General features: G+C 41.6%; 1 protein-coding gene across 3 annotated transcripts in view; it reads right to left on the bottom strand.

Moving 5' to 3' along the window:
- Positions 1–24,145, bottom strand: part of SGCG (sarcoglycan gamma) — a 45,766-nt gene extending 21,621 nt beyond the window's left edge. The window contains exons 1-3 of one of the 3 annotated variants that reach the window (XM_070800287.1): positions 9,106–9,234; positions 2,077–2,196; positions 1,545–1,739 (exon numbers count right to left, since the gene is read on the bottom strand). In XM_070800287.1, coding sequence (XP_070656388.1) covers positions 1,545–1,739 — 195 coding nt within the window. In that variant the 5' untranslated portion in view covers positions 2,077–2,196; positions 9,106–9,234. Of the gene's footprint in view, positions 1–1,544; positions 1,740–2,076; positions 2,197–9,105; positions 9,256–24,002 lie in introns of those variants that run through there. The other 2 variants (XM_070800286.1, XM_019971508.2) reach the window with 2 other exon arrangements.
- Positions 24,146–24,930: the final 785 nt, after the last annotated feature.

A 24,930-nucleotide genomic window follows, 5' to 3' on the forward strand; every position in this document is an offset into this window, starting at 1 on the left:
CAAACTATGGAAAATTCTGAAAGAGATGGGAATATCAGACCACCTGACCTGTCTCCTGAGAAATCTGCATGGAGATCAGGAAGCAATAATTAGAACTGGACATGGAACAATAGACTGGTTCCAAATAGGAAAAGGAGTATGTCAGGGCTCTATATTGTCACCCTGCTTATTTACCTTATATGCAGAACACATCATGAGAAACACTGGACTGGAAGAAGCACAAGCTGGAATCAAGTTTGCTGGGAGAAATATCAATAACCTCAGATACACAGATGACACCACCCTTCTGGCAGAAAATGAAGAAGAACTAAAGAGCCTCTTGATGAAAGTGAAAGAGGAGAGTGAAAATTGGCTTAAAACTCAATGTTCAGAAAACTAAGATCATGGCATCTGGTCCCATCACTTCATGGGAAATAGTGGGGAAACAGTGGCTGACTTTATTTTTCTGGGCTCCAAAATCACTGCAGATGGTGACTGCAGGCATGAAATTAAAAGATGCTTGCTCCTTGGAATAAAAGTTATGACCAACATAGACAGCATACTCAAAAGCAGAGACATTACTTTGCCAGCAAAGGTCAGTCTAGTCAAAGCTATGGTTTTTCCAGTGGTCATGTATGGATGTGAGAGTTGGACTATAAAGAAAGCTAAGTGCCAAAGAATTGATGCTTTTGAACTGTGGTGTTGGAGAAGACTCTTGAGAGTCCCTTGGACTGCAAGGAGATCCAACCAGTCCATCCTAAAGGAAATCAGTCCTGAATATTCATTGGAAGGACTGATGCTGAAGCTGAAACTTCAATACTTTGGCCACCTGATGAGAAGAAGAACTGACTTGTTGGAAAAGACCCTGATGCTGGGAAAGATTGAAGGCGGGAGGAGGAGGGGATGACAGAGGATGGGATGGTTGGATGGCATCACCAACTCAATGGACATGAGTTTGAGTAAGCTCTGGGAGTTGGTGATGGACTGGGAGGCCTGACGTGCTGTAGTCTATGGGGTTGCAAAGAGTCGGAAATGACCGAGTGACTGAACTGAATTCGTTAGTTACTAAGTTTGCTGTTAAATACTGAAATGTGTACTAGAATTTATTGCATATCAGAATGGGGCTTTTAAAAAATCAAGTAAGTTGCATCTGAATGGTAAATATTTATAAATTAGTGAAATTAGAAAAAAACAATTTGCAAAATTTTGTTAGTTAATGAATTAAATAATCCTTTAAGCAATCATGACACACAATCAACCCCAAACTCAAGATAGCTCCAATTTTCCCACCATGAAAAGATAATGACGAGTGGAAAAACTGCAATGAAAACTCACTGTAAAATCAACACCGTATAATTAGCAGTGAAACTGTTAAAAAAGGTTAAGAAAAGGTAAATGCTATATTACTTTAAATGTTATATGTATTTTTTTTTTGCTACTGAGCATTCTATCCAGACAGGAGACAAACACTAACTGCATGGCAGGGAGCTTCTGTTGATGCAATGGGGATGGACTGACAGCACAAACAAGACGAGAACACGATTATCAGGAAAAATATCACTTACTGGGGAAAACCACATGACTCTAAGAATCCAAATGGTAAGAGCAAAATTCACAAGGAGGACGATGAGCAAAAGAAGGACGAACAAATACAGGCAACGCTTTCTCCAGCCATAAATGCCGATTTTGTAGACAGCCTGGTTCTCTGGCCGCTCTATGTGGGTGCCCTCCGTGATCGTGGTGTATTGTTCACGCACCATCTGCCACAGGTAGGAGGTGAAGAGGGGGAGGGGGAAAAGGGGAGGAGGTGGGAAGTGGGAGTGGGGAGAGGGACAAAGGGACAGACAGACAGACAGAGAGAGAATTTGTCAATATTGACTGACCATTAGTCCAACAAAACATTTTTTTACCCCAATAACAAATCTCCAAAATTAAGTGATTTTTGAAAAGAGCATTAAAGAATACTTTGAAACATGTCATTGTATTTCAGCCACAGTGATAATCTGTCATTTACCATATTAGATATAACAAATTCATTTGAGATCCAGTGATCATATTTCCAGGGTTTCCAAGGTGGCTCAGTGGTAAAGAACCCACCTGTCAATGCAGGAGATGAGAGTTCAGTCCCTGGCTTGGGAAGATTCCCTGAAGAAGTAAATGGCAACTCACTCCAGTATTCTTGCCTGGGAAATCCCATGGACAGAGGAACATGGTGGGCTATGGAGTCCATGGGATCGCAAAAGAGTTGGACATGACTTAGCGACTACAACAACAATCACATTTTCAGGTCTTATTCAATAAACTCAATACATATACAGCTTTCAAAATTCTGCAGGATTAACTTTGGAATTGAAGCATCAACCTACAACAGTCAAGTGATCAAGTTCTTAAAAGATTCAGTGGGAGGAAAATCAAGCTGGTACCTATAAGTCTTGTGAAAAAAATTCCAGTTCCTCAGTTTTATGCCAAACAATTAGGTTACATCTTCCTTCAGCCATTAAATATTACTCAGAATTTAAAATTAGAATTATCTTTACAAGATACCAATCACACCAACATTTGCTTATAATAAAGGTCCCAAGTACTGACCTACTTCAAGAAAGATCAAAACGTGGATGTGTACAAATGTTTATAAACATCCATCATTTTATGTAAATCAGGGTAAGAGTTTCAGTAACAATTTCCACTTTAGGAAGAGATTTGTAAAAGTTGCTCATTCTCCTCTTTACACACACACACACAAAGAGCGCAGTTTTGTTTAAATTAAAATTAGAAATTATGATGACTTTTCTGATTGTAAAGATAGCAAAATGATGAATCAGAACATAAAGAACTCTCCTCTGAGATTTTTTTATGCATTTACTTTTAGGAATGATTTAAAGATATCCTTATTTAAAATGTCATGGTCTAAAATAATTCTTTATCTCTTTCCAACTGAATGGGCATTTCCCCCATGTTCAAACTGATTGTATAAAACAGTGCTGTTCATCACTCAGTATTTTCAAACACCGAAGACTGACAATCTGCATTATTCAAAACCCAAGCAGTTATTAACAGTTTCATGAGGGCATTCTTCACTTACTCATCTTTGACTCCTCCAGTTTTTTTTTTTTTTTTATATGAGAAAGTCCATCACCACCCACCCAGGTCTTCAAAGTCTCTGAAGTCATTCTTGCTTCCCCCTTTCCCCTTCAAGCCCCACATCAGCCCCACACCAACTCCACCTTCAGCCTAGATCCTCGGGCTGCCTACTTCCCTCCATTTCCATGGCAACCACTCTGGTGCCAGCCCCTCGAAGTCCCTCATCTTCACCACTGCAAACCTGTCTCCCTTCCTCCCCTTCTGGAAGCCTCTCTCTACCCAGCGGCAGGAACATGAAATAAAATTCAGTGCCTGTCACTCTACAATGTCAAATCTTCCCATGGCTTTTCCCCACTGAGAACATCGAGGCTCCTCTATCGCCCGCACCCCCAACCCTACATGAGAGCCTTCGCTCACCTCTTCATCTGCTACCACGGTGCCCCACCTACTTGCAAACAGCCCAGGTGAACCCTCAGGTCAGGACTCACTGTTGGGCATCCTCCCCACCTGACACCCTCTGCTGGCCCCCTCCTCACCTTCAGCACCAGTTCACATGTCATCTCCTCCAAGAAGTCTTCCCTGGACACACTCAATCCCATCATATCACATCATTCTGTTATATTAATTTCAAACACGTGTCATCTAAATAATGGTGGCAAATTCAGACAGTCCATAAAAGATAAGCTCAGAGTCTGAGACTGGATTGGAGGGGTATGGCCAGAGACTCAGAATTCAAAACTATCACATATTTTTTACAATATTGTCAGAGATCAATAAAAACAGCTGTTTTCTAAGCATGAGTGTATATACACATTCTCGCACGCACACACATGTATGTCTTCCAATTGTTACATATTTCTATTCCTATATAGAGCTTACTATTGCTGGTGTAAACCTATCACAAACCTAGCTTCATCCAAGATAATCTTATTATCTTTTAGTTTTGGAGGTCACTGTTTGCATCATAACTCACATAATTCCTACATGGTGCCAACATTTAGGAAAACGAAGAGGTCGCCTTGGTAGATGTGACAAAAAGTACATCAATAAGGAAAATTCAACAGTAGATAACTAATGGAGGAAATATTTGCCTTAAAGATAAGACAACGTTAATACCCTTAGAAAGATAAATAAATCAATACAACTTGAGCAAAACCATGCACACACATTAAAGAAACTCAAATGGTTAATACACAGTAAAGGATTCTACTTCACCAGGAAGCACAAACACAAATTCCACAGGCAGTTTTCAAACAGTAAGGGAAATTTAAAAACCGGTTCTAGCCAACATTGGCACACATAAGTGATATCATATGGATATGTTTGAAAAATGGGCATGAAACTCCTCTGCTGTTGAAAGTGAAAATTAACACCATTCCTCTAGAAGGATATTTGGCACTATGTACCGAGAATTTCAAACAGACAGTAATTTCAATTCTAGAAACTTATTCCAAAGAAACAATCAGGAATGAAAATGAAGATTGATGTTTAAAGGTATTTGTTTTACTTTATCTATAATGGTGAATGACTGGAAAGTAAAGGCTTTCTTAGTGGCTCAGTGGTAAAGAATCTGCCTGCCAATGCAGGAGACATGGGAGACCTGGGGTTCGATGATCCCCTGCAAGAGGAAATGGCAACCCACTCCAGTACTCTTGCCTGGAGGATCCCATGGACAGAGAAGCCTGGTGGGCTATACAGTCTGTGGGGTCACAAAAGAGTCAAGACATGACTAAGCAACAACAACAAATAATGTTAAGGTTTAAACATCAGAGTAACTAGTTATTGGATTATTATAACATAACAGAATTAACTGCTTGAAAGCATATATCTTGAATATCCTAGAGAAATGCTAATGGTAGAGTGCTGAATGAAAAACAGAATGTGAAATACATATTAAAATATACACCCATAGAAACAGACTATAAACAAATTTTAAAAATGTTAACAATAATTTCTCTCTATATTCTACCTTTTTCACTTAAAATTGCATTTCCCAAATGTCTTTCTGTATTTTTTCAGATTAAAAAATTTGTATATATCTACCTTTTGCTATATATATTTCTCTGATAATAGAAAAGCTAACAGAAAATTCACTATACCTGTCCCAACTTTATGACTACATTTAGGATGACCAAATAATTTAAAAAATAGTTCTGCTTCATTTTTGGCCAAATTGCTTAGCATGACTATAAAATAAAGCAAAGTACACAACCTGTAGTTATCAATTTCATCCAAAGTCACAATCAATACAATTCTCACCATCACAAAGGCCCCTGCTATAAAACACACACACGCACAGAGAGAGTCACAGGTTACAAGGTCATCAAACTGTTCTCTCGTCTCTACAACAGAACTGACTTTTAAAACAAAATGGCAAGCTGCCATTTTTAAAAAGTTCCTTACAGAATACACCAAACCAACAGAATAAATGCCCTTTAACTAGCTAACATTCCTGATCAGGGAAGAAACCTTTATTTAAATGAAAAAGTAACAAGAGGAAAAAAAACCACACTTTCAGCCACCGTCATACAATTGTTAGGTCATAAAACTGCGGTTTTAAAATGCATGCTTGTTTCTTAGTTCAGTTAGAGACTATTTTAAAGCAGGGCTATGATTATGAAGATGAGCAATTCAAACATGTTTTCTTAGTGTTTTACTCTTGTTTTTATTAAATAAACTCAGAAATCTGAAGCTTTTACCACGTCCTTATGTCATGTTTGACTAAGGAGTAATGGCAATGTCCAGAAGCTGAAGTTAGCAGAAATAAGGCCCAAATAAGGGTGTTTTGTTCTCTGTTTTGTTCACCAGTATATAACCAGCACCTACAGGTTTATAGCTGGACTTGTCCTGCATTTCACACCTTAGTGACCTCAGGCTACTTCATTTCTACCAGGAATGTCTATCCATAAGTACTCTGTATTTCAACAGTGTATTTCAAGATCATGCAAAGTTCTACCTTGATAAATGAGTTGGATTTGGGAAGACGATTAGCATCAGAGAAGGGCTGTTTCTACTCTCACTTTTCAACCATATTATCTTAGGTATTTCCCTTTCACTATCATATAACACAGACTGAAATCAAGAGTCACACCTGCTTAGTTCTGTGACGTGATGATCGATTCTGTCCACTGAGGAACAAACAGTTGGTCAACTGATCAACTCAAGTGACCTACTAGGCTTCTTGAGAGTGTGTTTCTTCAAAGATGCTGCACATGTAAAACTCGCTGAAAATGTTTCAAGTAAGAGTTAAAACAGTCACAAAAGTGAGGATGGGTTTTAGGTACTGTCTCCATGGCAACGACTTCTTCCTGCTGGTTCTCCCTTGGGGTCTGTTTTCCAGACCTCAGCTGAGGCCGTCTTTTGACGTTTTACAGCTCCTCTCTCCCCCTCCATGCCCCTTATCCAATCTTCATGGCAACCAAAGTGACCTCCCACAAGACTAATTCTATCCCAGTGGCTTCAGGATGAAGCACACGTGCTTTGGGCACACACAACCCATGGGAATGCCAGCTCCTTCACCAGCATGCACAGCACACCAGCTGGAACAAAGTCAAGTGGACTCAGACACTGTGAAGGACTCTGGGAGAAGTCTCAAGTCTCCTGTAAGTCTGCAGATCACCAAACACTCCTGCATCTATTTCCCAGGAAATTCCCTAAGGCACAGTAAGATGTGAAACAAGAAGTGAGCGTGGAGTCTGGAACAGCAAAGACAGTGGGTAAGGAATTCTACAAAGCTCACACGAACACCACAGAACGATCTGGTCCTGAAGTAGGTCCAGAGAAGAATAAGGCTAGATGCTCCTGAGGTTGAGAAAGGAGGCAGGAAGGAAAGAAGGAAGCAGAGGTGGGTTCTGAAGGTTCCTCACTAGGAAAGCAAAGCCACGGGGGGCGAGCAGTGCTGGGCTCACTTGAGAAGCAGCCATGTAGAAGAGGGAGCTGGGGGAACCCCTCCCAGGTCCCACAAAATGTGCAAAATTAAACAAAATGGGCACCCATTCATAATTTACAATTGTTATTTGATTTTCACCTTCAGTATAGTAGAGTTGGACCACAAAAAAGGCTGAGTGCCAAAGAATTGATGCTTTCAAATTGTGGTGCTGGAGAAGACTCTTGAGAGTCCCTTGGACTGCAAGGAGATCAAACCAGTCAATTCTAAAGGAAACCAGTCCTGAATATTCATTGGGAGGACTGATGCAGAAGCTGAAGCTCTAATCCTTTGGCCACCTGATGCAAAGAGCTGACTCACTGCAAAAGACCCTGATGCTGGGAAGAATTGAAGGCAGAAGGAAAAGGGGACGACAGAGGATGAGATGGTTGGATGGCATCACCGACTCAATGGACATGAGTTTGAGCACTCTGGGAGACAGTGAAGGACAGAGAAGCCTGGTGTGCTGCAGTCCTTGGGGTCACAGAGTCAGACACGACTTAAGTGACTGAAAAACAACAGTAGGAATTTAGTTTAATGACTACAGTGTTTATTTTTTAAAGGACAACACGGAACAGCTTTATTTGCAGCATTTTAGCTGCAAGCTTAGCCAACATATTCAGGAAACTTGGATGTGTTAGTCTTTGGAATTTGATATTTAAATATAGTGAAACACTGCTTTTCATTTGGCTTTGAAAGAAACCTCAGATAAATTCTAGAACCTCTAAGACTAACAACAACTTGAACCACAAGGTGGTAAGTACGCCTCTGTATCCATCTCTACAAAACGTTTCCAAGAAAACAAGCAAAACATAAACACAGGGAGTTTTGTAGTTCATTTTGCACTAGTGAGTTACTCCATTCTGCTGGCAAATTTTCCAGCCAGCCAAGCTATTTTTTCCCTATTATCTTCCTTGATGACTTTCTTTAGAAACACGTCCTCCAAAGGCCTATGTTACTTAGGATCCACCAGAAAGAACAGACATTTAACAGGTCAAAGCACAGCACACGTTTACCTCATATTCTACTTACTATACTTTCTGATACATATTTTGAGCAATAGACTATTTTCCCCAGATTTGGGGAGAGAGACATTTTTCCCTTTTTTATCCAAGAAGAGTTGGGCAGCTGAAGCTGGCATTTTGCTTCTGTTTTGCTTATTCTCAATGTATCAAACCACCTGGGCTTTGGTTCTCATGAATTTTACTCTGTTTAAACGTCTTTGACAAAACTATGACAAAATGTAAAGCAAATGTACTTCTACCACAAAAGTTTAAGAGTAGAACTAGAAGTGAAAAGTGAGTGAAAGTGAAAGTGATAGTCGCTCAGTCGTGTCTGACTCTTTCTGACCCCATGGACTGTAGCCCGCCAGGCTCCTCTGTCCATGGAATTCTCCTGGCAAGAACTCTGCAGTGGGTTGCCATTCCCTTCTCCAGGGGATCTTCCCACCCGGGGATCAAACCCGGGTCTCCTTCATTGCAGGCAGATTCTTTACTGTCTGAGCAACCAGAGAAGCCCAGAATTAGAAGTAGGTGATCTGAAAGATTACTCTTTATCTAGATAACTACACTATGGAAAATCCCATGGATGGAGGAGCCTGGTAGGCTGCAATCCATGGGGTTGCTAAGAGTCAGACATGACTGAGGGACTTCCCTTTCACTTTTCACTTTCATGCATTGGGGAAGGAAATGGCAACCCACTCCAGTGTTCTTGCCTGGAGAATCCCAGGGACGGGGGAGCCTGGTGGGCTGCCGTCCATGGGGTCACACAGAGTCGGACATGACTGAAGTGACGTAGCAGCAGCAGCAGCAACAACTAATGCCTGATAATACAAAAATACTGTCATGGTGTTCTAAAATTAAAACTATTAGGACATAATCATGCTAGAATATCATGTAGCATTTTAGTAGTTGGAAAAACTTGAAAGTTGAAATGAAGTGTTAATTCCATTTTGTTGATATTTAATATATAATCATTTGAGCTAAATTTATTTAACATTTTAAATTTATTTTCCATTATGTCATCTATGAAGGAAAAATAATCAAGAAGCCTTATACCTATTTGGTCTTTAAGTTGAACATTCTAATTCTGTAAGATCCAAGTTAAAGCCGATTACTTACCTTAAATGTTGTCAAAAAGCACAAAGTGAATTAACTGTACTCCTTCAGAGCTTCTGAGACAGGATTTGAGGCTGTCCCAGGAATTGCGCAGTGAGAGGGGAGGGGTCAAGTTTGCCAGGCAGCCGGAGGAAGGCTCCCATTCTGGGTCTGTCTCATGTTTCATTCCCTTCTATTAGCAACAGGCGCATCTAATTTTATTCCCGTGACACAAACAGCTCATACCACACTTAAAATTGTCTGGGCACCAATTCCAGGACACAGCACTAAGTGTGCCAAGGAGAAAATCCTCCTACAAAACCAACAGTTAAACCCTGAATCATGACCCTAGTATGTGATTTTAACTATCTACAGTGAACTTGACCTTAAATGAGCAGGAAAAGCCTGTGGGACGCATTTCCAGCGGAATCCAATGTCAACAAAAGTCTTATAAAAATCAGATTCACATGCGACTTTGCTAGTATTAAATGTATACTGTTCTCTTTCAAGTAAACTGCTAAGTCTTATGTAACAGTCTTTAAAAATCACTTTCTTTAGATCTTTTGGGGGGGGCTTCCCTTGTGGCTCAGCTGGTAAAGAATCTGCCTGCAATGCAGGAGACCTGTGTTTGATCCCTGCGTTGGGAAGACCCCCTGGAGAGGGAAAAGCTACCCACTCCAGTATTCTGGCCTGGAGAATTCCACGGACTGTATAGTCCCTGGATCGCAAAGAGCTGGACACAACTGAGTGACTGTCACTTTTTTTAGACCTCTTTTAAGTGAAAAAACTTTAATATTTGAGAAAACCTTAAATAATGATCATTACAATAAAGAGAAGTTAGACTCGACATGTTAAAATTATGACAGTTATTTTCTCAGTAAACTAAAATTACATCTTGTTTAACAAATTACATGAAAGCAACAAGGCAGAGAAGGCAATGGCACCCCACTGCAGTACTCTTGCCTGGAAAATCCCATGGACGGAGGAGTCTGGTAGTCTGCAGTCCATGGGGTAGTTGAGGGTCGGACATGACTAAGTGACTTCACTTTCACTTTTCACTTTCATGCATTGGAGAAGGAAATGGCAACCCACTCCAGTGTTCTTGCCTGGAGAATCCCAGGGACAGGGGAGACTGGTGGGCCTGTCTATGGGGTCGCACAGAGTCGGACATGACTGAAATGACTTAGCAGCAGCAGCAGCAACAAGGTGATTTATGTAGTCTTCATTTCAGTTCAGTCGATCAATCGTGTCCGACTGTTTGCGACCCCATGAGTTGCAGCACGCCAGGCCTCCCTGTCCATCACCAACTCCCAGAGTTCACTCAAACTCACGTCCATTGGGCTGGTGATGCCATCCAGCCATCTCATCCTCTGTCGTCTCCCTCTCCTCCTGCCCCCAATCCATCCCAGCATCAGAGTCTTTTCCAATGAGTCAGCTCTTCACATGAGGTGGCCAAAGTATTGGAGTTTCAGCTTTAGAATCATTCCTTCCAAAGAACACCCAGGACTGATCTCCTTTAGAATGGACTGGTTGGATCTCCTTGCAGTCTAAGGGACTCTCAAGGGTCTTCTTCAACACCACAGTTCAAAAGCATCAATTCTTCGGCCCTCAGCTTTCTTCACAGTCCAACTCTCACATCCATACACGACTACTGGAAAAACCATAGCCTTGACTAGACGATCCTTTGTTAGCAAAGTAATGTCTCTGCTTTTCAATATGCTATCTAGGTTGATCATAACTATCCTTCCAAAGAGTAAGCATCTTTTAATTTCAGGGCTGCAATCACCATTTGCAGTGATTTTGGAGCCCAGAAAAATAAAGTCTGACAGTGTTTCCACTCTTTCCCCATCTATTTCCCATGAAGTGATAGGACCAGATGCCATGATCTTAGTTTTCTGAAAAAAGTTGAGCTTGAAGCCAACTTTTTCACTCTCCTCTTTCACTTTCATCAAAAGGCTTTTTAGTTGCTCTTCACTTTCTGCCATAAGGGTGGTGTCATCTGCATATCTGAGGTTATTGATATTTCTCCCAGCAATCTTGATTCCAGCTTGTGCTTCTTCCAGCCCAGCGTTTCTCATGATGTACTCTGCATAGAAGTTAAATAAGCAGGGTAACAATATACAGCCTTGACATACTCCTTTTCCTATTTGGAATCAGTCTGTTGTTCCATGTCCAGTTCTAACTGTTGCTTCCTGACCTGCATACAGGTTTCTCAGGTGGTCTGGTATTCCCATCTCTTGAAGAATTTTCCACAGTTTATTGTGATCCACACAGTCAAAGGCTTTGGCATAGTCAATAAAGCAGAAGTAGATATTTTTCTGGAACTCTCTTGCTTTTTCAATGATCCAGCGGATGTTGGCAATTTGATCTCTGGTTCCTCTGCCTTTTCTAAAACCAGCTTGAACATCAGGAAGTTCACAGTTCATGTATTCCTGAAGCCTGGCTTGGAGAATTTTGAGCATTACTTTACTAGCATGTGAGATGAGTGCAATTGTATGGTAGTTTGAGCATTCTTTGGCATTGCCTTTCTTTGGGATTGGAATGAAAACTGACCTTTTCCAGTCCTGTGGCCACTGCTGAGTTTTCCAAATTTGCTGGCATATTGAGTGTAGCACTTTCACAGCATCATCTTTCAGGATTTGAAATAGCTCAACTGGAATTCCATCACCTCCACTAGCTTTGTTTGAAGTGATGCTTTCTAAGGCCCACTTGACTTCACATTCCAGGATGTCTGGCTCTAGGTGAGTGATCACACCATCATGATTATCTGGGTCGTGAAGCTCTTTTTTGTATAGTTCTTCTGTGTACTCTTTCCACCTCTTCTTAAAATCTGCTTCTTTTAGGTCCATACCATTTCTGTCCTTTATCGAGCCCATCTTTGCATGAAATGTTCCCTTGGTATTTCTAATTTTCTTGAAGAGATCTCTAGTCTTTCCCATTCTGTTGTTTTCCTCTATTTCTTTGCATTGATCGCTGAGGAAGGCTTTCTTATCTCTTCTTGCTATTCTTTGGAACTCTGCATTCAGATGCTTATATCTTTCCTTTTCTCCTTTGCTTTTCGCTTCTCTTCTTTTCACAGCTATTTGTAAGGCTTTGCTTTTTTGCATTTCTTTTCCATGGGGATGGTCTTGATCCCTGTCTCCTGTACAGTGTCAAGAACCTCAGTCCATAGTTCATCGGGCACTCTATCTATCAGATTCAGTCCCTGCAATCTATTTCTCACTTCCACTGTATAATCATAAGGGATTTGATTTAGGTCATACCTGAATGGTCTAGTGGTTTTCCCTACTTTCTTCAATTTAAGTCTCTCAATTTAAGTCTGTTTCTTTAAAAAGAACAATTAGATCATTCATCTTTTATAAGGTGTAAAGAAAATCTACTCAACTTTTGAATAATCTTAATCTTTTATTCTTCATTATTTTTACAGAGCCTGGTTTCTAGCATGAATTGAAACTGACTAAATTATGTACTTGAAATTGATATTTTGGCACCAAACCTTGACTGTGAGAAGCAATGTGAATGATAATCCAGATGCTTAATTTTTATTTTATTTTCTTCTCAGGAGACTTTTTCTCATGCTATTTATTTATGCTCTAACTTCTTTTGAAATTTGATGCTTCTTACACCAACAGCTGCAGGCCTTAAATGAAAAGCTGATACAGCTTCAACTAATCGTACATTTATTTATAAGACACTGAAAAATCTTACATGAATTCTTTGTGCATCACTATTTTTTTCTCTCGTGGCAATTCAGTTGGACAAAATACTATGGCAAAGCCACCAATTCTCAACAAAAATACCTATTATATTTAACAGTGATGATATGAGATGTATTTTAATATCACCGAGTGCCTGAATAGTCAAAATCTGAAACCCCTAACTCAATATTCTGGTTGAAATGTCACACTTAAAAGTTACTTACAAAGGGACCTTTCATCAGTCGATTAACTGAGTTACAGCGATGAATTTTCAGCTTGGGGGCTGTCTTGTAAGCACATTAGTCAAGTTCTATATCTGTTCTCCATTCTCATTCACAGATATATTTAACACTATCGACCAAACTTTTAATCCTGCTGGAAGGATGGCTTTGAAAACAAAATCTTTTGATTTTATACCACAGTTGATACTATTGAAAAGAGATCTTCAAAGCATCAAAGCATAGTTCAGGTTTGTAACTCACATGCACACGTCGCATTTGTTTTCAACAGAATGATAACATTATAAAGCTATAAGAAGCCTTAAAGAAAACTAGTCTACCCCTCCACTAGATGTAAACCACTTTGTTCAAGGTCAGAGCTGCTAAGGGCATGGAGGGAAGCAATTTTTAGATGAGATAATTCGAGTTTTGGAAAGAACAGAGAAGTGAGGAGTAGCTGCTTTGAAGAGGTAGGGAGTAAAGTTACCAGTGAAATGTATGAGTCTCCGTTCAGGGTCCAGCTGAAGTTGATGAATAGACAATGGTCCCATCCTGAACGGTCCCTGAGACTTTATACTCTACCTGCCGCTGACAGCATCGACAGCAAAGTCTCCCTGACCCTGGCTACACTTTCATCACTTCCCCAAACCTGCCCCTTTGCCCATCCTTCCTTTTCTGGCTTATGACTCCATCCTCCACACAGTCCAGGGAGACACATCGAGGAAGCCCCCTTGCTAACCCGCCTGCCGGTCACCAATCAACACCGCCCCTCCTGCTCTGCCCCCCTCTCCGCCCTGGGTCCCCCTCTGACTGGGGACCTCCCCTTAAGGTCTGCCTGGTGTGTAGCTGGTACCTGCTTCCCTGAGTGCAGGTACACTGTGTTGTGTCTTACTCTCCCCGATGCCACATTAACTCTGAGAACAGGAAATGCTGTCCTTATCACTCCCCTGCTTCAAGTCCTTCAGCAAGCCGTCGGAATGGGGTGCCAGGTCCAGACAGGCACACGCCCCTTTATAGTCAGGCCCTGCCCATCTCACCTGTCCTCTCCCTGTGGGTTCTGTAAGGAACCACAGGAGTCACCGTGCTGTCGGGCGCCCACTGGACCTCGGACTAGAGCTCTCGCTCATTTTTTTCTGCTTTTTCTTCTATATGCACTTAAAAACTTATTATAATTGCTTGTAGGTACATGGCCATCATTGGTTTGTAAACCTGTTCTCTCTACTGGACCATGAACTACCTGCTTTGCACCTGCATATAGTAAACCCTCAATTAGTTGAACTCTGCAGTTACACCAAACTCTGCTTTTTAATGGCAGCAATTCCACAGTGTACAGTAACACACACACACACACACACACACACACACACACAGAGCTAACATATATGATCAGAATGACATTGCAAGAATTATCCAGAAGAGGTCAGTATAACAGTGGTAAGAGGATGGCTTTCAGAGTAAATGAAATGTGAAATCAAGTTAAATTCTTTTGTAAGTGATCAACTTTAAACCTTTTTAAAAAAATACCATGTGAATCATTTGCTCCTTCAATTGAAGCTGTAGTTCTTCAAAACAGATGGCCACAGACTTTTCAAGTAAGTAAAATGAAGTGATCAAATGATTCTATACACAACTGAAAACTCAAGTTTTTCATCTGGAATGTTATTAATATAATTACCCGGAGCCCTCTCACCCGCCTCTCTGATGACTTTTTAAATAGGGGTGATCCAAGTGTATGCATTTTATTTTTATTTATTTGTTTTTTTGGCTGCACTGGGTCATCATTGCTACACGGGCTTTCTCTAGTTGCTGCGGGTGGGGACTACTCTCTAGAGCAGTGCACAGGCTCCTCACTGCAGCGGCTTCTTTTGTTGTGGAGCACGGCCTTCAGAGTGAGGGCTCAGTAATTGCAGCACACGGGCTTCATTGCCCCTTGGCATGTGGAATCTTCCTGGACCAGGGATTGAACCCATGTCCCCTGCATTTGGCAGGCAGATACTTTACATTAAACCACCAGAGAAGTCTCCAAGTGTATGCATTTTAACAAAAACAATTCATAGTCCCTTCAGAGTCTCCAAATCAATAAAAATGAAACTACTAGACTACTGATGGGGTATCTTATACTTTTCATGGTACTTTTGGGGAATTTAGGAGTCAGTATTCAGTATCAAGGGCTAATTGAGTGTTTTTAGGGAAGACAGAGAGGATAAAGCATTGGACTGCTGGAAAAATAAGAGGTAGGAAAAGGGAAGACTAAAAGGAATAGAAAACTTTAAGATTTAAGAAGAGAAAGTGGAGCATGACCTGAAATTTCAAAGGTTATCCACTGGTAATGCCTGAATTGCATCACAATAATTAAAAAGCATTATTCCATGAACATATAACTTTGCTAATTCACAGAAAACGGATACTACAGCCTCAGTAAGTATGGACTTTTGGGCAGAGTATGGAAGTGCTGTGTGTGCCCATCAGAATGACAGGAAACACTGAGCAATTAGCAAAGCAGAACCCACACACGCTGGGGAGGAAAACCATCAGAAGGGCTTGTGATAGGGAATTCCCTGGTGGTCTGGTGGTTGGGACTTTGTGCTTTCACTGCCAAGGGTCTGCATTCAATCCTTGGTCGGGGAACTAAGATCCTGTAAGTCTCACAGCTAAAAAAAAAGGTGGGGGGGTCTTATGAGAAACCTGAAGTCTCCCGCATCTCCCTACCAATCTCCATGTCCACTGGCCCGAGTCACTACTTACATCTTCTTCCCCATACTCACTTCTGACCTTTAAATAACCTTAAATGGCTGTAGCTTGATTTATTAACTCTGGACTCATGCTATTGGCTGAGTTCATGCACATTATCACCCAGTGACCTTCTTCTCCTTTTCCCTATGTTGTTTTATCCGCGGTCACCTCTGAAATTCCAAACAGTCTATGTCAGCATTTCTTTCCTGGTCCCTGACGACAGAGCATCTCTTCATCTGTCTGCTCTCTAGTTGAGGATGTTAGCATTTCCCCCCACCTAGACATGTGCCCCTTCTTCTCCAGCCCTCCATCACTTCTCCTTTACTTTCACATGATCAAACTGGTCACATGTTCCATTTTGAAATGATCGGCTCCTGTTTCTCCTATGATTTGAACAGGTTGATTTAAAAAGTAAAAATTCAAAAGGCAGTTGTCACATTTTCACTCTTCTGGAAGAGTTTGAAAAGAAACTGCATTAATTCTTTAAATGTAGGTAGAATTTTCCTGGTCTATAGCTTTTCTTTGTTGGGAGAGTTTTGATTTTGATTCAATCTCCCTACTTGCTACTGGCCAATTAGATATCGTATTTCTTCCTGATTTAGGAAAAGGTCAGTTTTCATTCCAATCCCAAAGAAAGGCAATGCCAAAGAACGCTCAAACTACTGCACAATTGCACTCATCTCACACGCTAGTAAAGTAATGCTCAAAATTCTCCAAGCCAGGCTTCAGCAATACGTGAACCATGAACTTCCAGATGTTCAAGCTGGTTTTATTTTTATTTTTTTTTATTTCATTTTTAAACTTTACAATATTGTATTGGTTTTGCCAAATATCAAAATGAATCCGCCACAGGTATACATGTGTTCACCATCCTGAACCCTCCTCCCTCCTCCCTCCCCATACCATCCCTCTGGGTTGTCCCAATGCACCAGCCCCAAGCATCCAGTATCGTGCATCGAACCTGGACTGGCGACTCGTTCCATATATGATATTATACGTATTTCAATGCCATTCTCCCAAATCATCCCACCCTCTCCCTATCCCACAGAGTCCATAAGACTGTTCTATACATCAGTGTCTCTTTTGCTGTCTTGTATACAGGGTTATTGTTACCATCTTTCTAAATTCCATATATATGCGTTAGTATACTGTACTGGTGTTTTTCTTTCTGGCTTACCTCACTCTGTATAATAGGCTCCAGTTTCATCCACCTCATTAGAACTGACTCAAATGTATTCTTTTTAATGGCTGAGTAATACTCCATTGTGTATATGTACCACTGCTTTCTTATCCATTCATCTGCTGATGGACATCTAGGTTGCTTCCATGTCCTGGCTATTATAAACAGTGCTGCAATGAACATTGGGGTACACGTGTCTCTTTCAATTCTGCTTTCCTCAGTGTGTATGCCCAGCAGTGGGATTGCTGGATCATAAGGTAGTTCTATTTCCAGTTTTTTAAGGAATCTCCACACTGTTCTCCATAGTGGCTGTACTAGTTTGCATTCCCACCAACAGTGTAAGAGGGTTCCCTTTTCTCCACATCCTCTCCAGCATTTATTGCTTGTAGACTTTTGGATCACGGCCATTCTGACTGGCGTGAAATGGTACCTCATAGTGGTTTTGATTTGCATTTCTCTGATAATGAGTGATGTTGAGCATCTTTTCATGTGTTTGTTAGCCATCTGTATGTCTTCTTTGGAGAAATGTCTATTTAGTTCTTTGGCCCATTTTTTGATTGGGTCATTTATTTTTCTGGAATTGAGCTGTAGGAGTTGCTTGTATATTTTTGAGATTAGTTGTTTGTCAGTTGCTTCATTTGCTATTATTTTCTCCCATTCTGAAGGCTGTCTTTTCACTTTGCTTATAGTTTCCTTTGTTGTGCAGAAGCTTTTAAGGTTAATTAGGTCCCATTTGTTTATTTTTGCTTTTATTTCCAATATTCTGGGAGGTGGGTCATAGAGGATCCTGCTGTGATGTATGTCTGAGAGTGTTTTGCCTATGTTCTCCTCTAGGAGTTTTATAGTTTCTGGTCTTACATTTAGTTCTTTAATCTATTTTGAGTTTATTTTTGTGTAAGGTGTTAGAAAGTGCTCTAGTTTCATTCTTTTACAAGTGGTTGACCAGTTTTCCCAGCACCACTTGTTAAAAAGATTGTTTTTAATCCATTGTATATTCTTGCCTCCTTTGTCAAAGATAAGGTGTCCATATGTGTGTGGATTTATCTCTGGGCTTTCCATTTTGTTCCATTGATCTATATTTCTGTCTTTGTGCCAGTACCATACTGTCTTGATGACTGTGGCTTTGTAGTAGAGCCTGAAGTCAGGTAGGTTGATTCCTCCAGTTCCATTCTTCTTTTTCAACATAGCTTTGGCTATTCGAGATTTTTTGTATTTCCATACAAATTGTGAAATTATTTGTTCTAGCTCTGTGAAGAATACCGTTGGTAGCTTGATAGGGATTGCATTGAATCTATAAATTGCTTTGGGTAGTATACTCATTTTCACTATATTGATTCTTCCAATCCATGAACATGGTATATTTCTCCATCTATTAGTGTCCTCTTTGATTTCTTTCACCAGTGTTTTATAGTTTTCTATATATAGGTCTTTAGTTTCTTTAGGTAGATATATTCCTAAGTATTTTATTCTTTCCATTGCAATGGTGAATGGAATTGTTTCCTTAATTTTTCTTTCTGTTTTCTCATTATTAGTGTATAGGAATGCAAGGGATTTCAGAGATCAAATTGCCAACATCCGCTGGATCATTGAAAAAGCAAGAGAGTTCCAGAAAAACATCTATTTCTGCTTTATTGACTATGCCAAAGCCTTTGACTGTGTGGATCACAATAAACTGTGGAAAATTCTTCAAGAGATGGGAATACCAGACCACCTGACCTGCCTCTTGAGAAACCTGTATGCAGGTCAGGAAGCAACAGTTAGAACTGGACATGGAACAACAGACTGGTTCCAAATAGGAAAAGGAGTATGTCAAGGCTGTATATTGTTACCCTGCTTATTTAACTTCTATGCAGAGTACATCATGAGAAACGCTGGACTGGAAGAAGCACAAGCTGGAATCAAGATTGCTGGGAGAAATATCAATAACCTCAGATATGCAGATGACACCACCCTTATGGCAGAAAGTGAAGAGCAACTAAAAAGCCTTTTGATGAAAGTGAAAGAGGAGAGTGAAAAAGTTGGCTTCAAGCTCAACATTCAGAAAACTAAGATCATGGCATCTGGTCCCATCACTTCATGGGAAATAGATGGGGAAAGAGTGGAAACACTGTCAGACTTTATTTTTCTGGGCTCCAAAATCACTGCAAATGGTGATTGCAGCCCTGAAATTAAAAGATGCTTACTCTTTGGAAGGATAGTTATGATCAACCTAGATAGCATATTGAAAAGCAGAGACATTACTTTGCCAACAAAGGTCCATCTAGTCAAGGTTATGGTTTTTCCAGTGGTCATGTATGGATGTGAGAGTTGGACTGTGAAGAAAGCTGAGGGCCGAAGAATTGATGCTTTTGAACTGTGGTGTTGGAGAAGACTCTTGATAGTCCCTTAGACTGCAAGGAGATCCAACCAGTCCATTCTAAAGGAGATCTGTCCTGGGTGTTCATTGGAAGGACTGATGTTAAAGCTGAAACTCCAATACTTTGGCCACCTCATGCAAAGGGTTGACTCATTGGAAAAGACTCTGATGCTGGGATGGATTGGGGGCAGGAGGAGAGGGAGACGACAGAGGATGAGATGGCTGGATGGCATCACAGACTCGATGGATATGAGTTTGAGTGAACTCTGGGAGTTGGTGATGGACAGGGAGGCCTGGCGTGCTGCAGTTCATGGGGTTGCAAAGAGTCACACATGACTGAGTGACTGAACTGAACTGAGTCTTAGTATGTTGCATTTTTCTAGGATATATCCATTTCTTCTAGGTTATCCAATTTGTTGGCATATAATTGTTCATAGTAGTCCCTCATGATCCTTTGTATTTCTGCACTATCATTTGTAATGACTCTCTTTTAACTTCTGATTTTATGAGTCCTCTCTTTTAAGTTTAACTAAAGATTTGTAAATTTTAATTATTTTTTAAAAGCCAGCTCCTAGTTTCATTGATCTTTTCTGCTGTCTTTTTAGTCTCTATTTCATTTATTTCTCCTCTGACATTTGTAATTTCCTTCCTTCTGCTGGGCTTGATCTACTTTTCTAGTTCCTTGAGGTGTAAAATGAAACTGTTTATTTGAGATCTTTATTTTTTCTGAATATAAGTACTTTGCCTTCAACTCTCCTCTTAGAACTGCTTTTACAGCACCCCAAAGATTTTATATTGTGTTGTCATTTCATTTGTGTCAAGGTATTTTTTCACTTCCCCTTTGATTTCTTCTTTGACCCACTGGTTGTTCAGGAGCGTGTTGTTTAACTTCTACATATTTGTGAATTTTGCAGTTTTCCTCCTGTACTGATTCATAGAGAGTATTTTCACTGCCCTAAAAACCCTCTGTGCTCTGTCTGTGATGGGAGGCACAGATTTGGGGTCAGGTCTGTGTTATTACTCAGTTTTGCCCAGCAGCCATCTGGGCCAATAAAAACAGCCTCTCTAGTACAGCCACTATGGAGAACAGTGTGGAGATTCCTTAAAAAACTGGAAATAGAACTGCCTTATGATCCAGCAATCCCACTGCTGGGCATACACACTGAGGAAACCAGAAGGGAAAGAGACACGTGTACCCCAGTGTTCATCGCAGCACTGTTTATAATAGCCAGGACATGGAAGCAACCTAGATGTCCATCAGCAGATGAATGGATAAGAAAGCTGTGGTACATATACACAATGGAGTATTACTCAGCCATTAAAAAGAATACATTTGAGTCAGTTCTAATGAGGTGGATGAAACTGGAGCCTATTATACAGAGTGAGGTAAGCCAGAAAGAAAAACACCAATACAGTGTACTAATGCATATATATGGAATTTAGAAAGATGGTAACAATAACCCTGTATACAAGACAGCAAAAGAGACACTGATGTATAGATCAGTCTTATGGACTCTGTGGGAGAGGGAAAGGGTGGGGAGAGTTGGGAGAATAGCATTGAAACATGTATAATATCATGTATGAAACGAGTCGCCAGTCCAGGTTCGATGCACGATACTGGATGCTTGGGGCTGGTGCACTGGGACGACCCAGAGGGAGGGTATGGGGAGGGAGGAGGGAGGAGGGTTCAGGATGGGGAACACAGGTATACCTGTGGCGGATTCATTTCGATATTTGGCAAAACTAATACAATATTGTAAAGTTAAAAAAAAAAACAAAAACAGCCTCTCTGGGCCCAGGTTCCTTCTGTATTATCAGGGGCCCTAATCAGGGGGTGCTGGTGAAGATGGGATGAAGTAGAACTCCTAAAGTGCCTGGTTTAAGCAGGAGCTCAATCAACGCAACAAAACAGCACTTTTCTTTTGAGGGCAAACACCAGAAGACAATTACTAAGGATACATCTGAGAAGGAGATTCTCAACAGCAATTTATTGGATATTTCCCTCAAGGCATTTTGAACTAAGGAATTATAAACAAACAGACTGAGTTAAGAATCTTAAAGGAGAAGGATACGGAGGATGAAATCATGGCTACCAAGAGGGATCATTGGTTAGAATCTCACTTATAACACAACCCACAGAATTTCACCTAAATAACTCAGTGATTCATACAGACATTCTCTGTAAGAACACAGCTTGTGTCCAGTCCTAGCTTTTTCATATCTGTTTGCTCCTTAGGTCTCTGTCATCAGTGTAATACGATTTTAGTTAACATTTTCATATTAAAATTCTTCCTTTTCTCATTCAGAGACCTTATTTTTGAAAAAAGAGTTTAGCAACAGACAAAAAGAATAAGCACATTTTAATAAATTTATACCTAATTCATGTTTCTTTTCCAATTCAGTTTTCATTGTTTTATTATGAAGGTAATTATTAATGCAGCTCTGTTTTGCTATAATGGAATGATTTAGGGTTTTGTATGTGCAGCAACCAAGCCCACTGACATGCTAAAAACCTAACTTAAGTGATCTTGGTTGGGGTCCAAGACTGAGCTTAGAGGGTTGTTAACCTCTTGAAACTGAATCCAAAGTAGGTACACCTCTCCAGGCATTTTTCTGGATAGCACACCTGTAACTCTCACCAAACCTTCAAAGGGGTACACGACCTTGAGGAAGCATCTCTTTTCTGTCTTCTTCCTCTTCCCAAGGCCTCCTATTCCACAACAAACATCTCCCTCACATATAGCAGAATGATATGCTAAAAAGACAAGTTGTTATACACAGTTATTTTGTTTCCTAATTTAGATGGTGCTACACTCAGAAATTTATATGCAAATATACTTCAAATGAGGTCGTCTATACAGAGAACACTGCATTTGCAGAACTGACAGCACATAGCCTGTTGTGTTTACTTCATATAAATTCAACTAAGAAGACAATAAAATAGGTATTTTTTTAAAAATCACAAATCACTATCTCCTATGTCTAGAAAATTAAATGTTTGTAAAATTAAATGTTTAATTATTACACTACAATGATCATTCCCATATAAATCACTTTTTAACTATACAATTCTAGAGAAAGAAAAAAATTACCTTTTTTTTTTTTTTTTTGCTTAACTGTAACTATGTCTGTGGACACTTGCATGTATTACCCACAGTAAGACAGGAGTTCTTGTAGGGCACAATCTTAAGTACTAACGACTAAATGAGGGTCTGATAAATTAAAAGAAAAATAAGAACCAAGATAATGAAATGATGCTGATTAAAATGTAATAGTACATATATATATATATTTAATCTGATATATTTTAAATATGATCTAGCCAGAGGAATAAAACACGTCTTTAAAATTGAAATGAGTCTCATTATCTCCGAAAGAGGTGCTTTTATAGTTTAAAAAAAGCAAACAAATTATTGGCTAAATGTGAAGCTTTGCTTATTTCTTTCATAGTCTGCTATGTAGCTCTAATGAATTTAATTTGTTAAAACTCATCACTACATTTTTTTCTGAGATTAAAGAAACATTATCTCATAGATGATAACTATTATGCAGGACACTTTATGCTTCTAAACCTGTAAGTGCAAGTATATTATCTGTGTTAATGATTTATGTGAAATATCTATTAAATACTGTGCTTAATGTTGAGTCAGCACTAACAAGCATTGAAAATGGAAAGAACACAGGATTCACAGAAAGTAAAATACTTGAAAACATGACTGTTCTACAATTTGAAAAGTTCCCTGAAAGACGTTTTGCATACGTGGACTGGATATCGCTTGACAGCACTCTGTTGGAGGCTCTGTTTTCTCCGAGGAAGTTTTAATACCAGGCACATCGAACCCTCCAGCAAAGTAGTCCACCACCAAGAGCCAAGAGATCAGCTTAAGTAAATATTTGAGTAATATTGTAAAATCTACTTTTCATAGTTTTAAAATAACCTGCTCATATGAAAGGAAGAAGAGCACGAAAAGAGCCATATTAAAAGGCTTACTTAAAAAAAAAAAAAAAAAAAAAAAAACAACTCCTCTGCTTCACACGGATTTACCCGCTTTAAGGAAGACCCAGCAGCACTGCACCAAGGTACCGCGCATCTACACGGAGCGCCAGCCCTGCATCACCTGCTCAGAGACAGCGGGTAACACTTGAAGATCAGCGGCTTCCCAGAAATACTGCACGCTACTGTCCCGAAATTTATGAACAGCAACTACGCTGGATGGCTGTTACTGACTTCCTATTGATAATTAATCCGAACGTAACCAAGTGATAACATGTAAACATACACCTAAGGGTGCTTTGAGGGTAGTGGATGAGGATGGAGGGACCACCCCAGTGAAGAGGGGGTGAGACGGGGCACTTCAGGGCTTTCTGTCCCCCTCCCGTCCCCCGAAGCCCAGGTTAGCCCCTAAGGGCGCTCCCACCCACCCGCCGCCGAGGGATGCGCAAGGCCGGGTCACGGACCACCGTTCCCTCTCCCGAAGTTAAGTCCTGTCTGCGCACGGCTCAGCCTTTAGTCTTTGGAGTAAAGACTGGAGAAGGGTCCCAACTACACCGCAGAGCTCCCCCTCCCCACCTCCGCGGAGCGCAGCGGCGTAGGGGCAGGTGCGGGCCGGCCAGGGCCCCGGCAGGAGGCGGCGGGGTTCGTGGGACAGGGCTGGGAGGGGGTGAGCAGCGGGCAGGTTCAGGGGTGGACACTGGGCCACTGGGGCGAGGCGGTGGCACGCGGCCGCGCTCCTTACCTGAGCCGCTTCCCCGGGTCTGGGGGTGCGTGCCGGCCCCGCCAGGTCCTCCATCCCAGGCGGAAGGGGACCACCGGCCTCTCCCGGGCAGAGCGGGCCGCGCCTTCGTCCTCCTCCCTCGGCGACCGCCAAGGCGGCTCAGCTCCCAGGCTTGGGGGGCGTTCCCCCAGCCGCGGGTGCCCATATCCCAGTGCGGGCTCGTGGCGCCCTGGACCCGGCGCCCGGGGAGGCGGGGTGGCTGGGGGTCCGGACGCGCACCGGCCCCGCGCTCAAGTCCACGGGCCCGCCCTTCGCTGCCCCCTCCCCGATTCTCGGCCCCGCGGCCTCAGGGCACCCCTCCTCCTCCGGCCCCCGCCTTCCAGACGCTCCCACCCCGGGTCCAGCGCCGTGGCCTCGCGGATCGGTGCTCGGAGTTCCGCGAGCACCGGCCGGTCCCCCTCCAAGGCCCTCGTCCCTCGAGGTACCCCAGCCAGCGCCGCCCTTCCCGCGCGTGTCCGGGCATCGATGCGGGGGGCCCGGCTTTTCGCGGGCTTCGGAGGGACCCCGGCCGGCCCGCCGCGAACCTCCCTGGCTCCTCCGGACACAGCGCAGGGCCAGGGACTGGCCGCTGGGGGTGCCCCGCGGGATTTGCGCTTGGGAATAGTGCCCATCCTCTACTTCCTAAAGGAGAAGAAGCAGTACCACGATTCTTTTCATTTCTTTTCTTTTTTAAAGCCTGAAGAGGTTCGCTGAAATGATTTTAAGGCACACAGTTCTCCTATTAGTGCTTCTGTGTCTGTCAGTATTTGCTCACTGACCCCTTCGCCCACGTGGGAGAGCGACTTGGCTCCACAGTTTCTTCCTGGGGAAGGTGACGGCCCAGAGGACCCAGAGCGCTGGCCATGATTTCCCTGATGGAAAAGCTAAATGTATCCGAAGAGAAATATGG

Source organism: Bos indicus, chromosome 12 (assembly GCF_029378745.1).
Source record: "Bos indicus isolate NIAB-ARS_2022 breed Sahiwal x Tharparkar chromosome 12, NIAB-ARS_B.indTharparkar_mat_pri_1.0, whole genome shotgun sequence".
Taxonomy (NCBI): Eukaryota; Metazoa; Chordata; class Mammalia; order Artiodactyla; family Bovidae; genus Bos; species Bos indicus.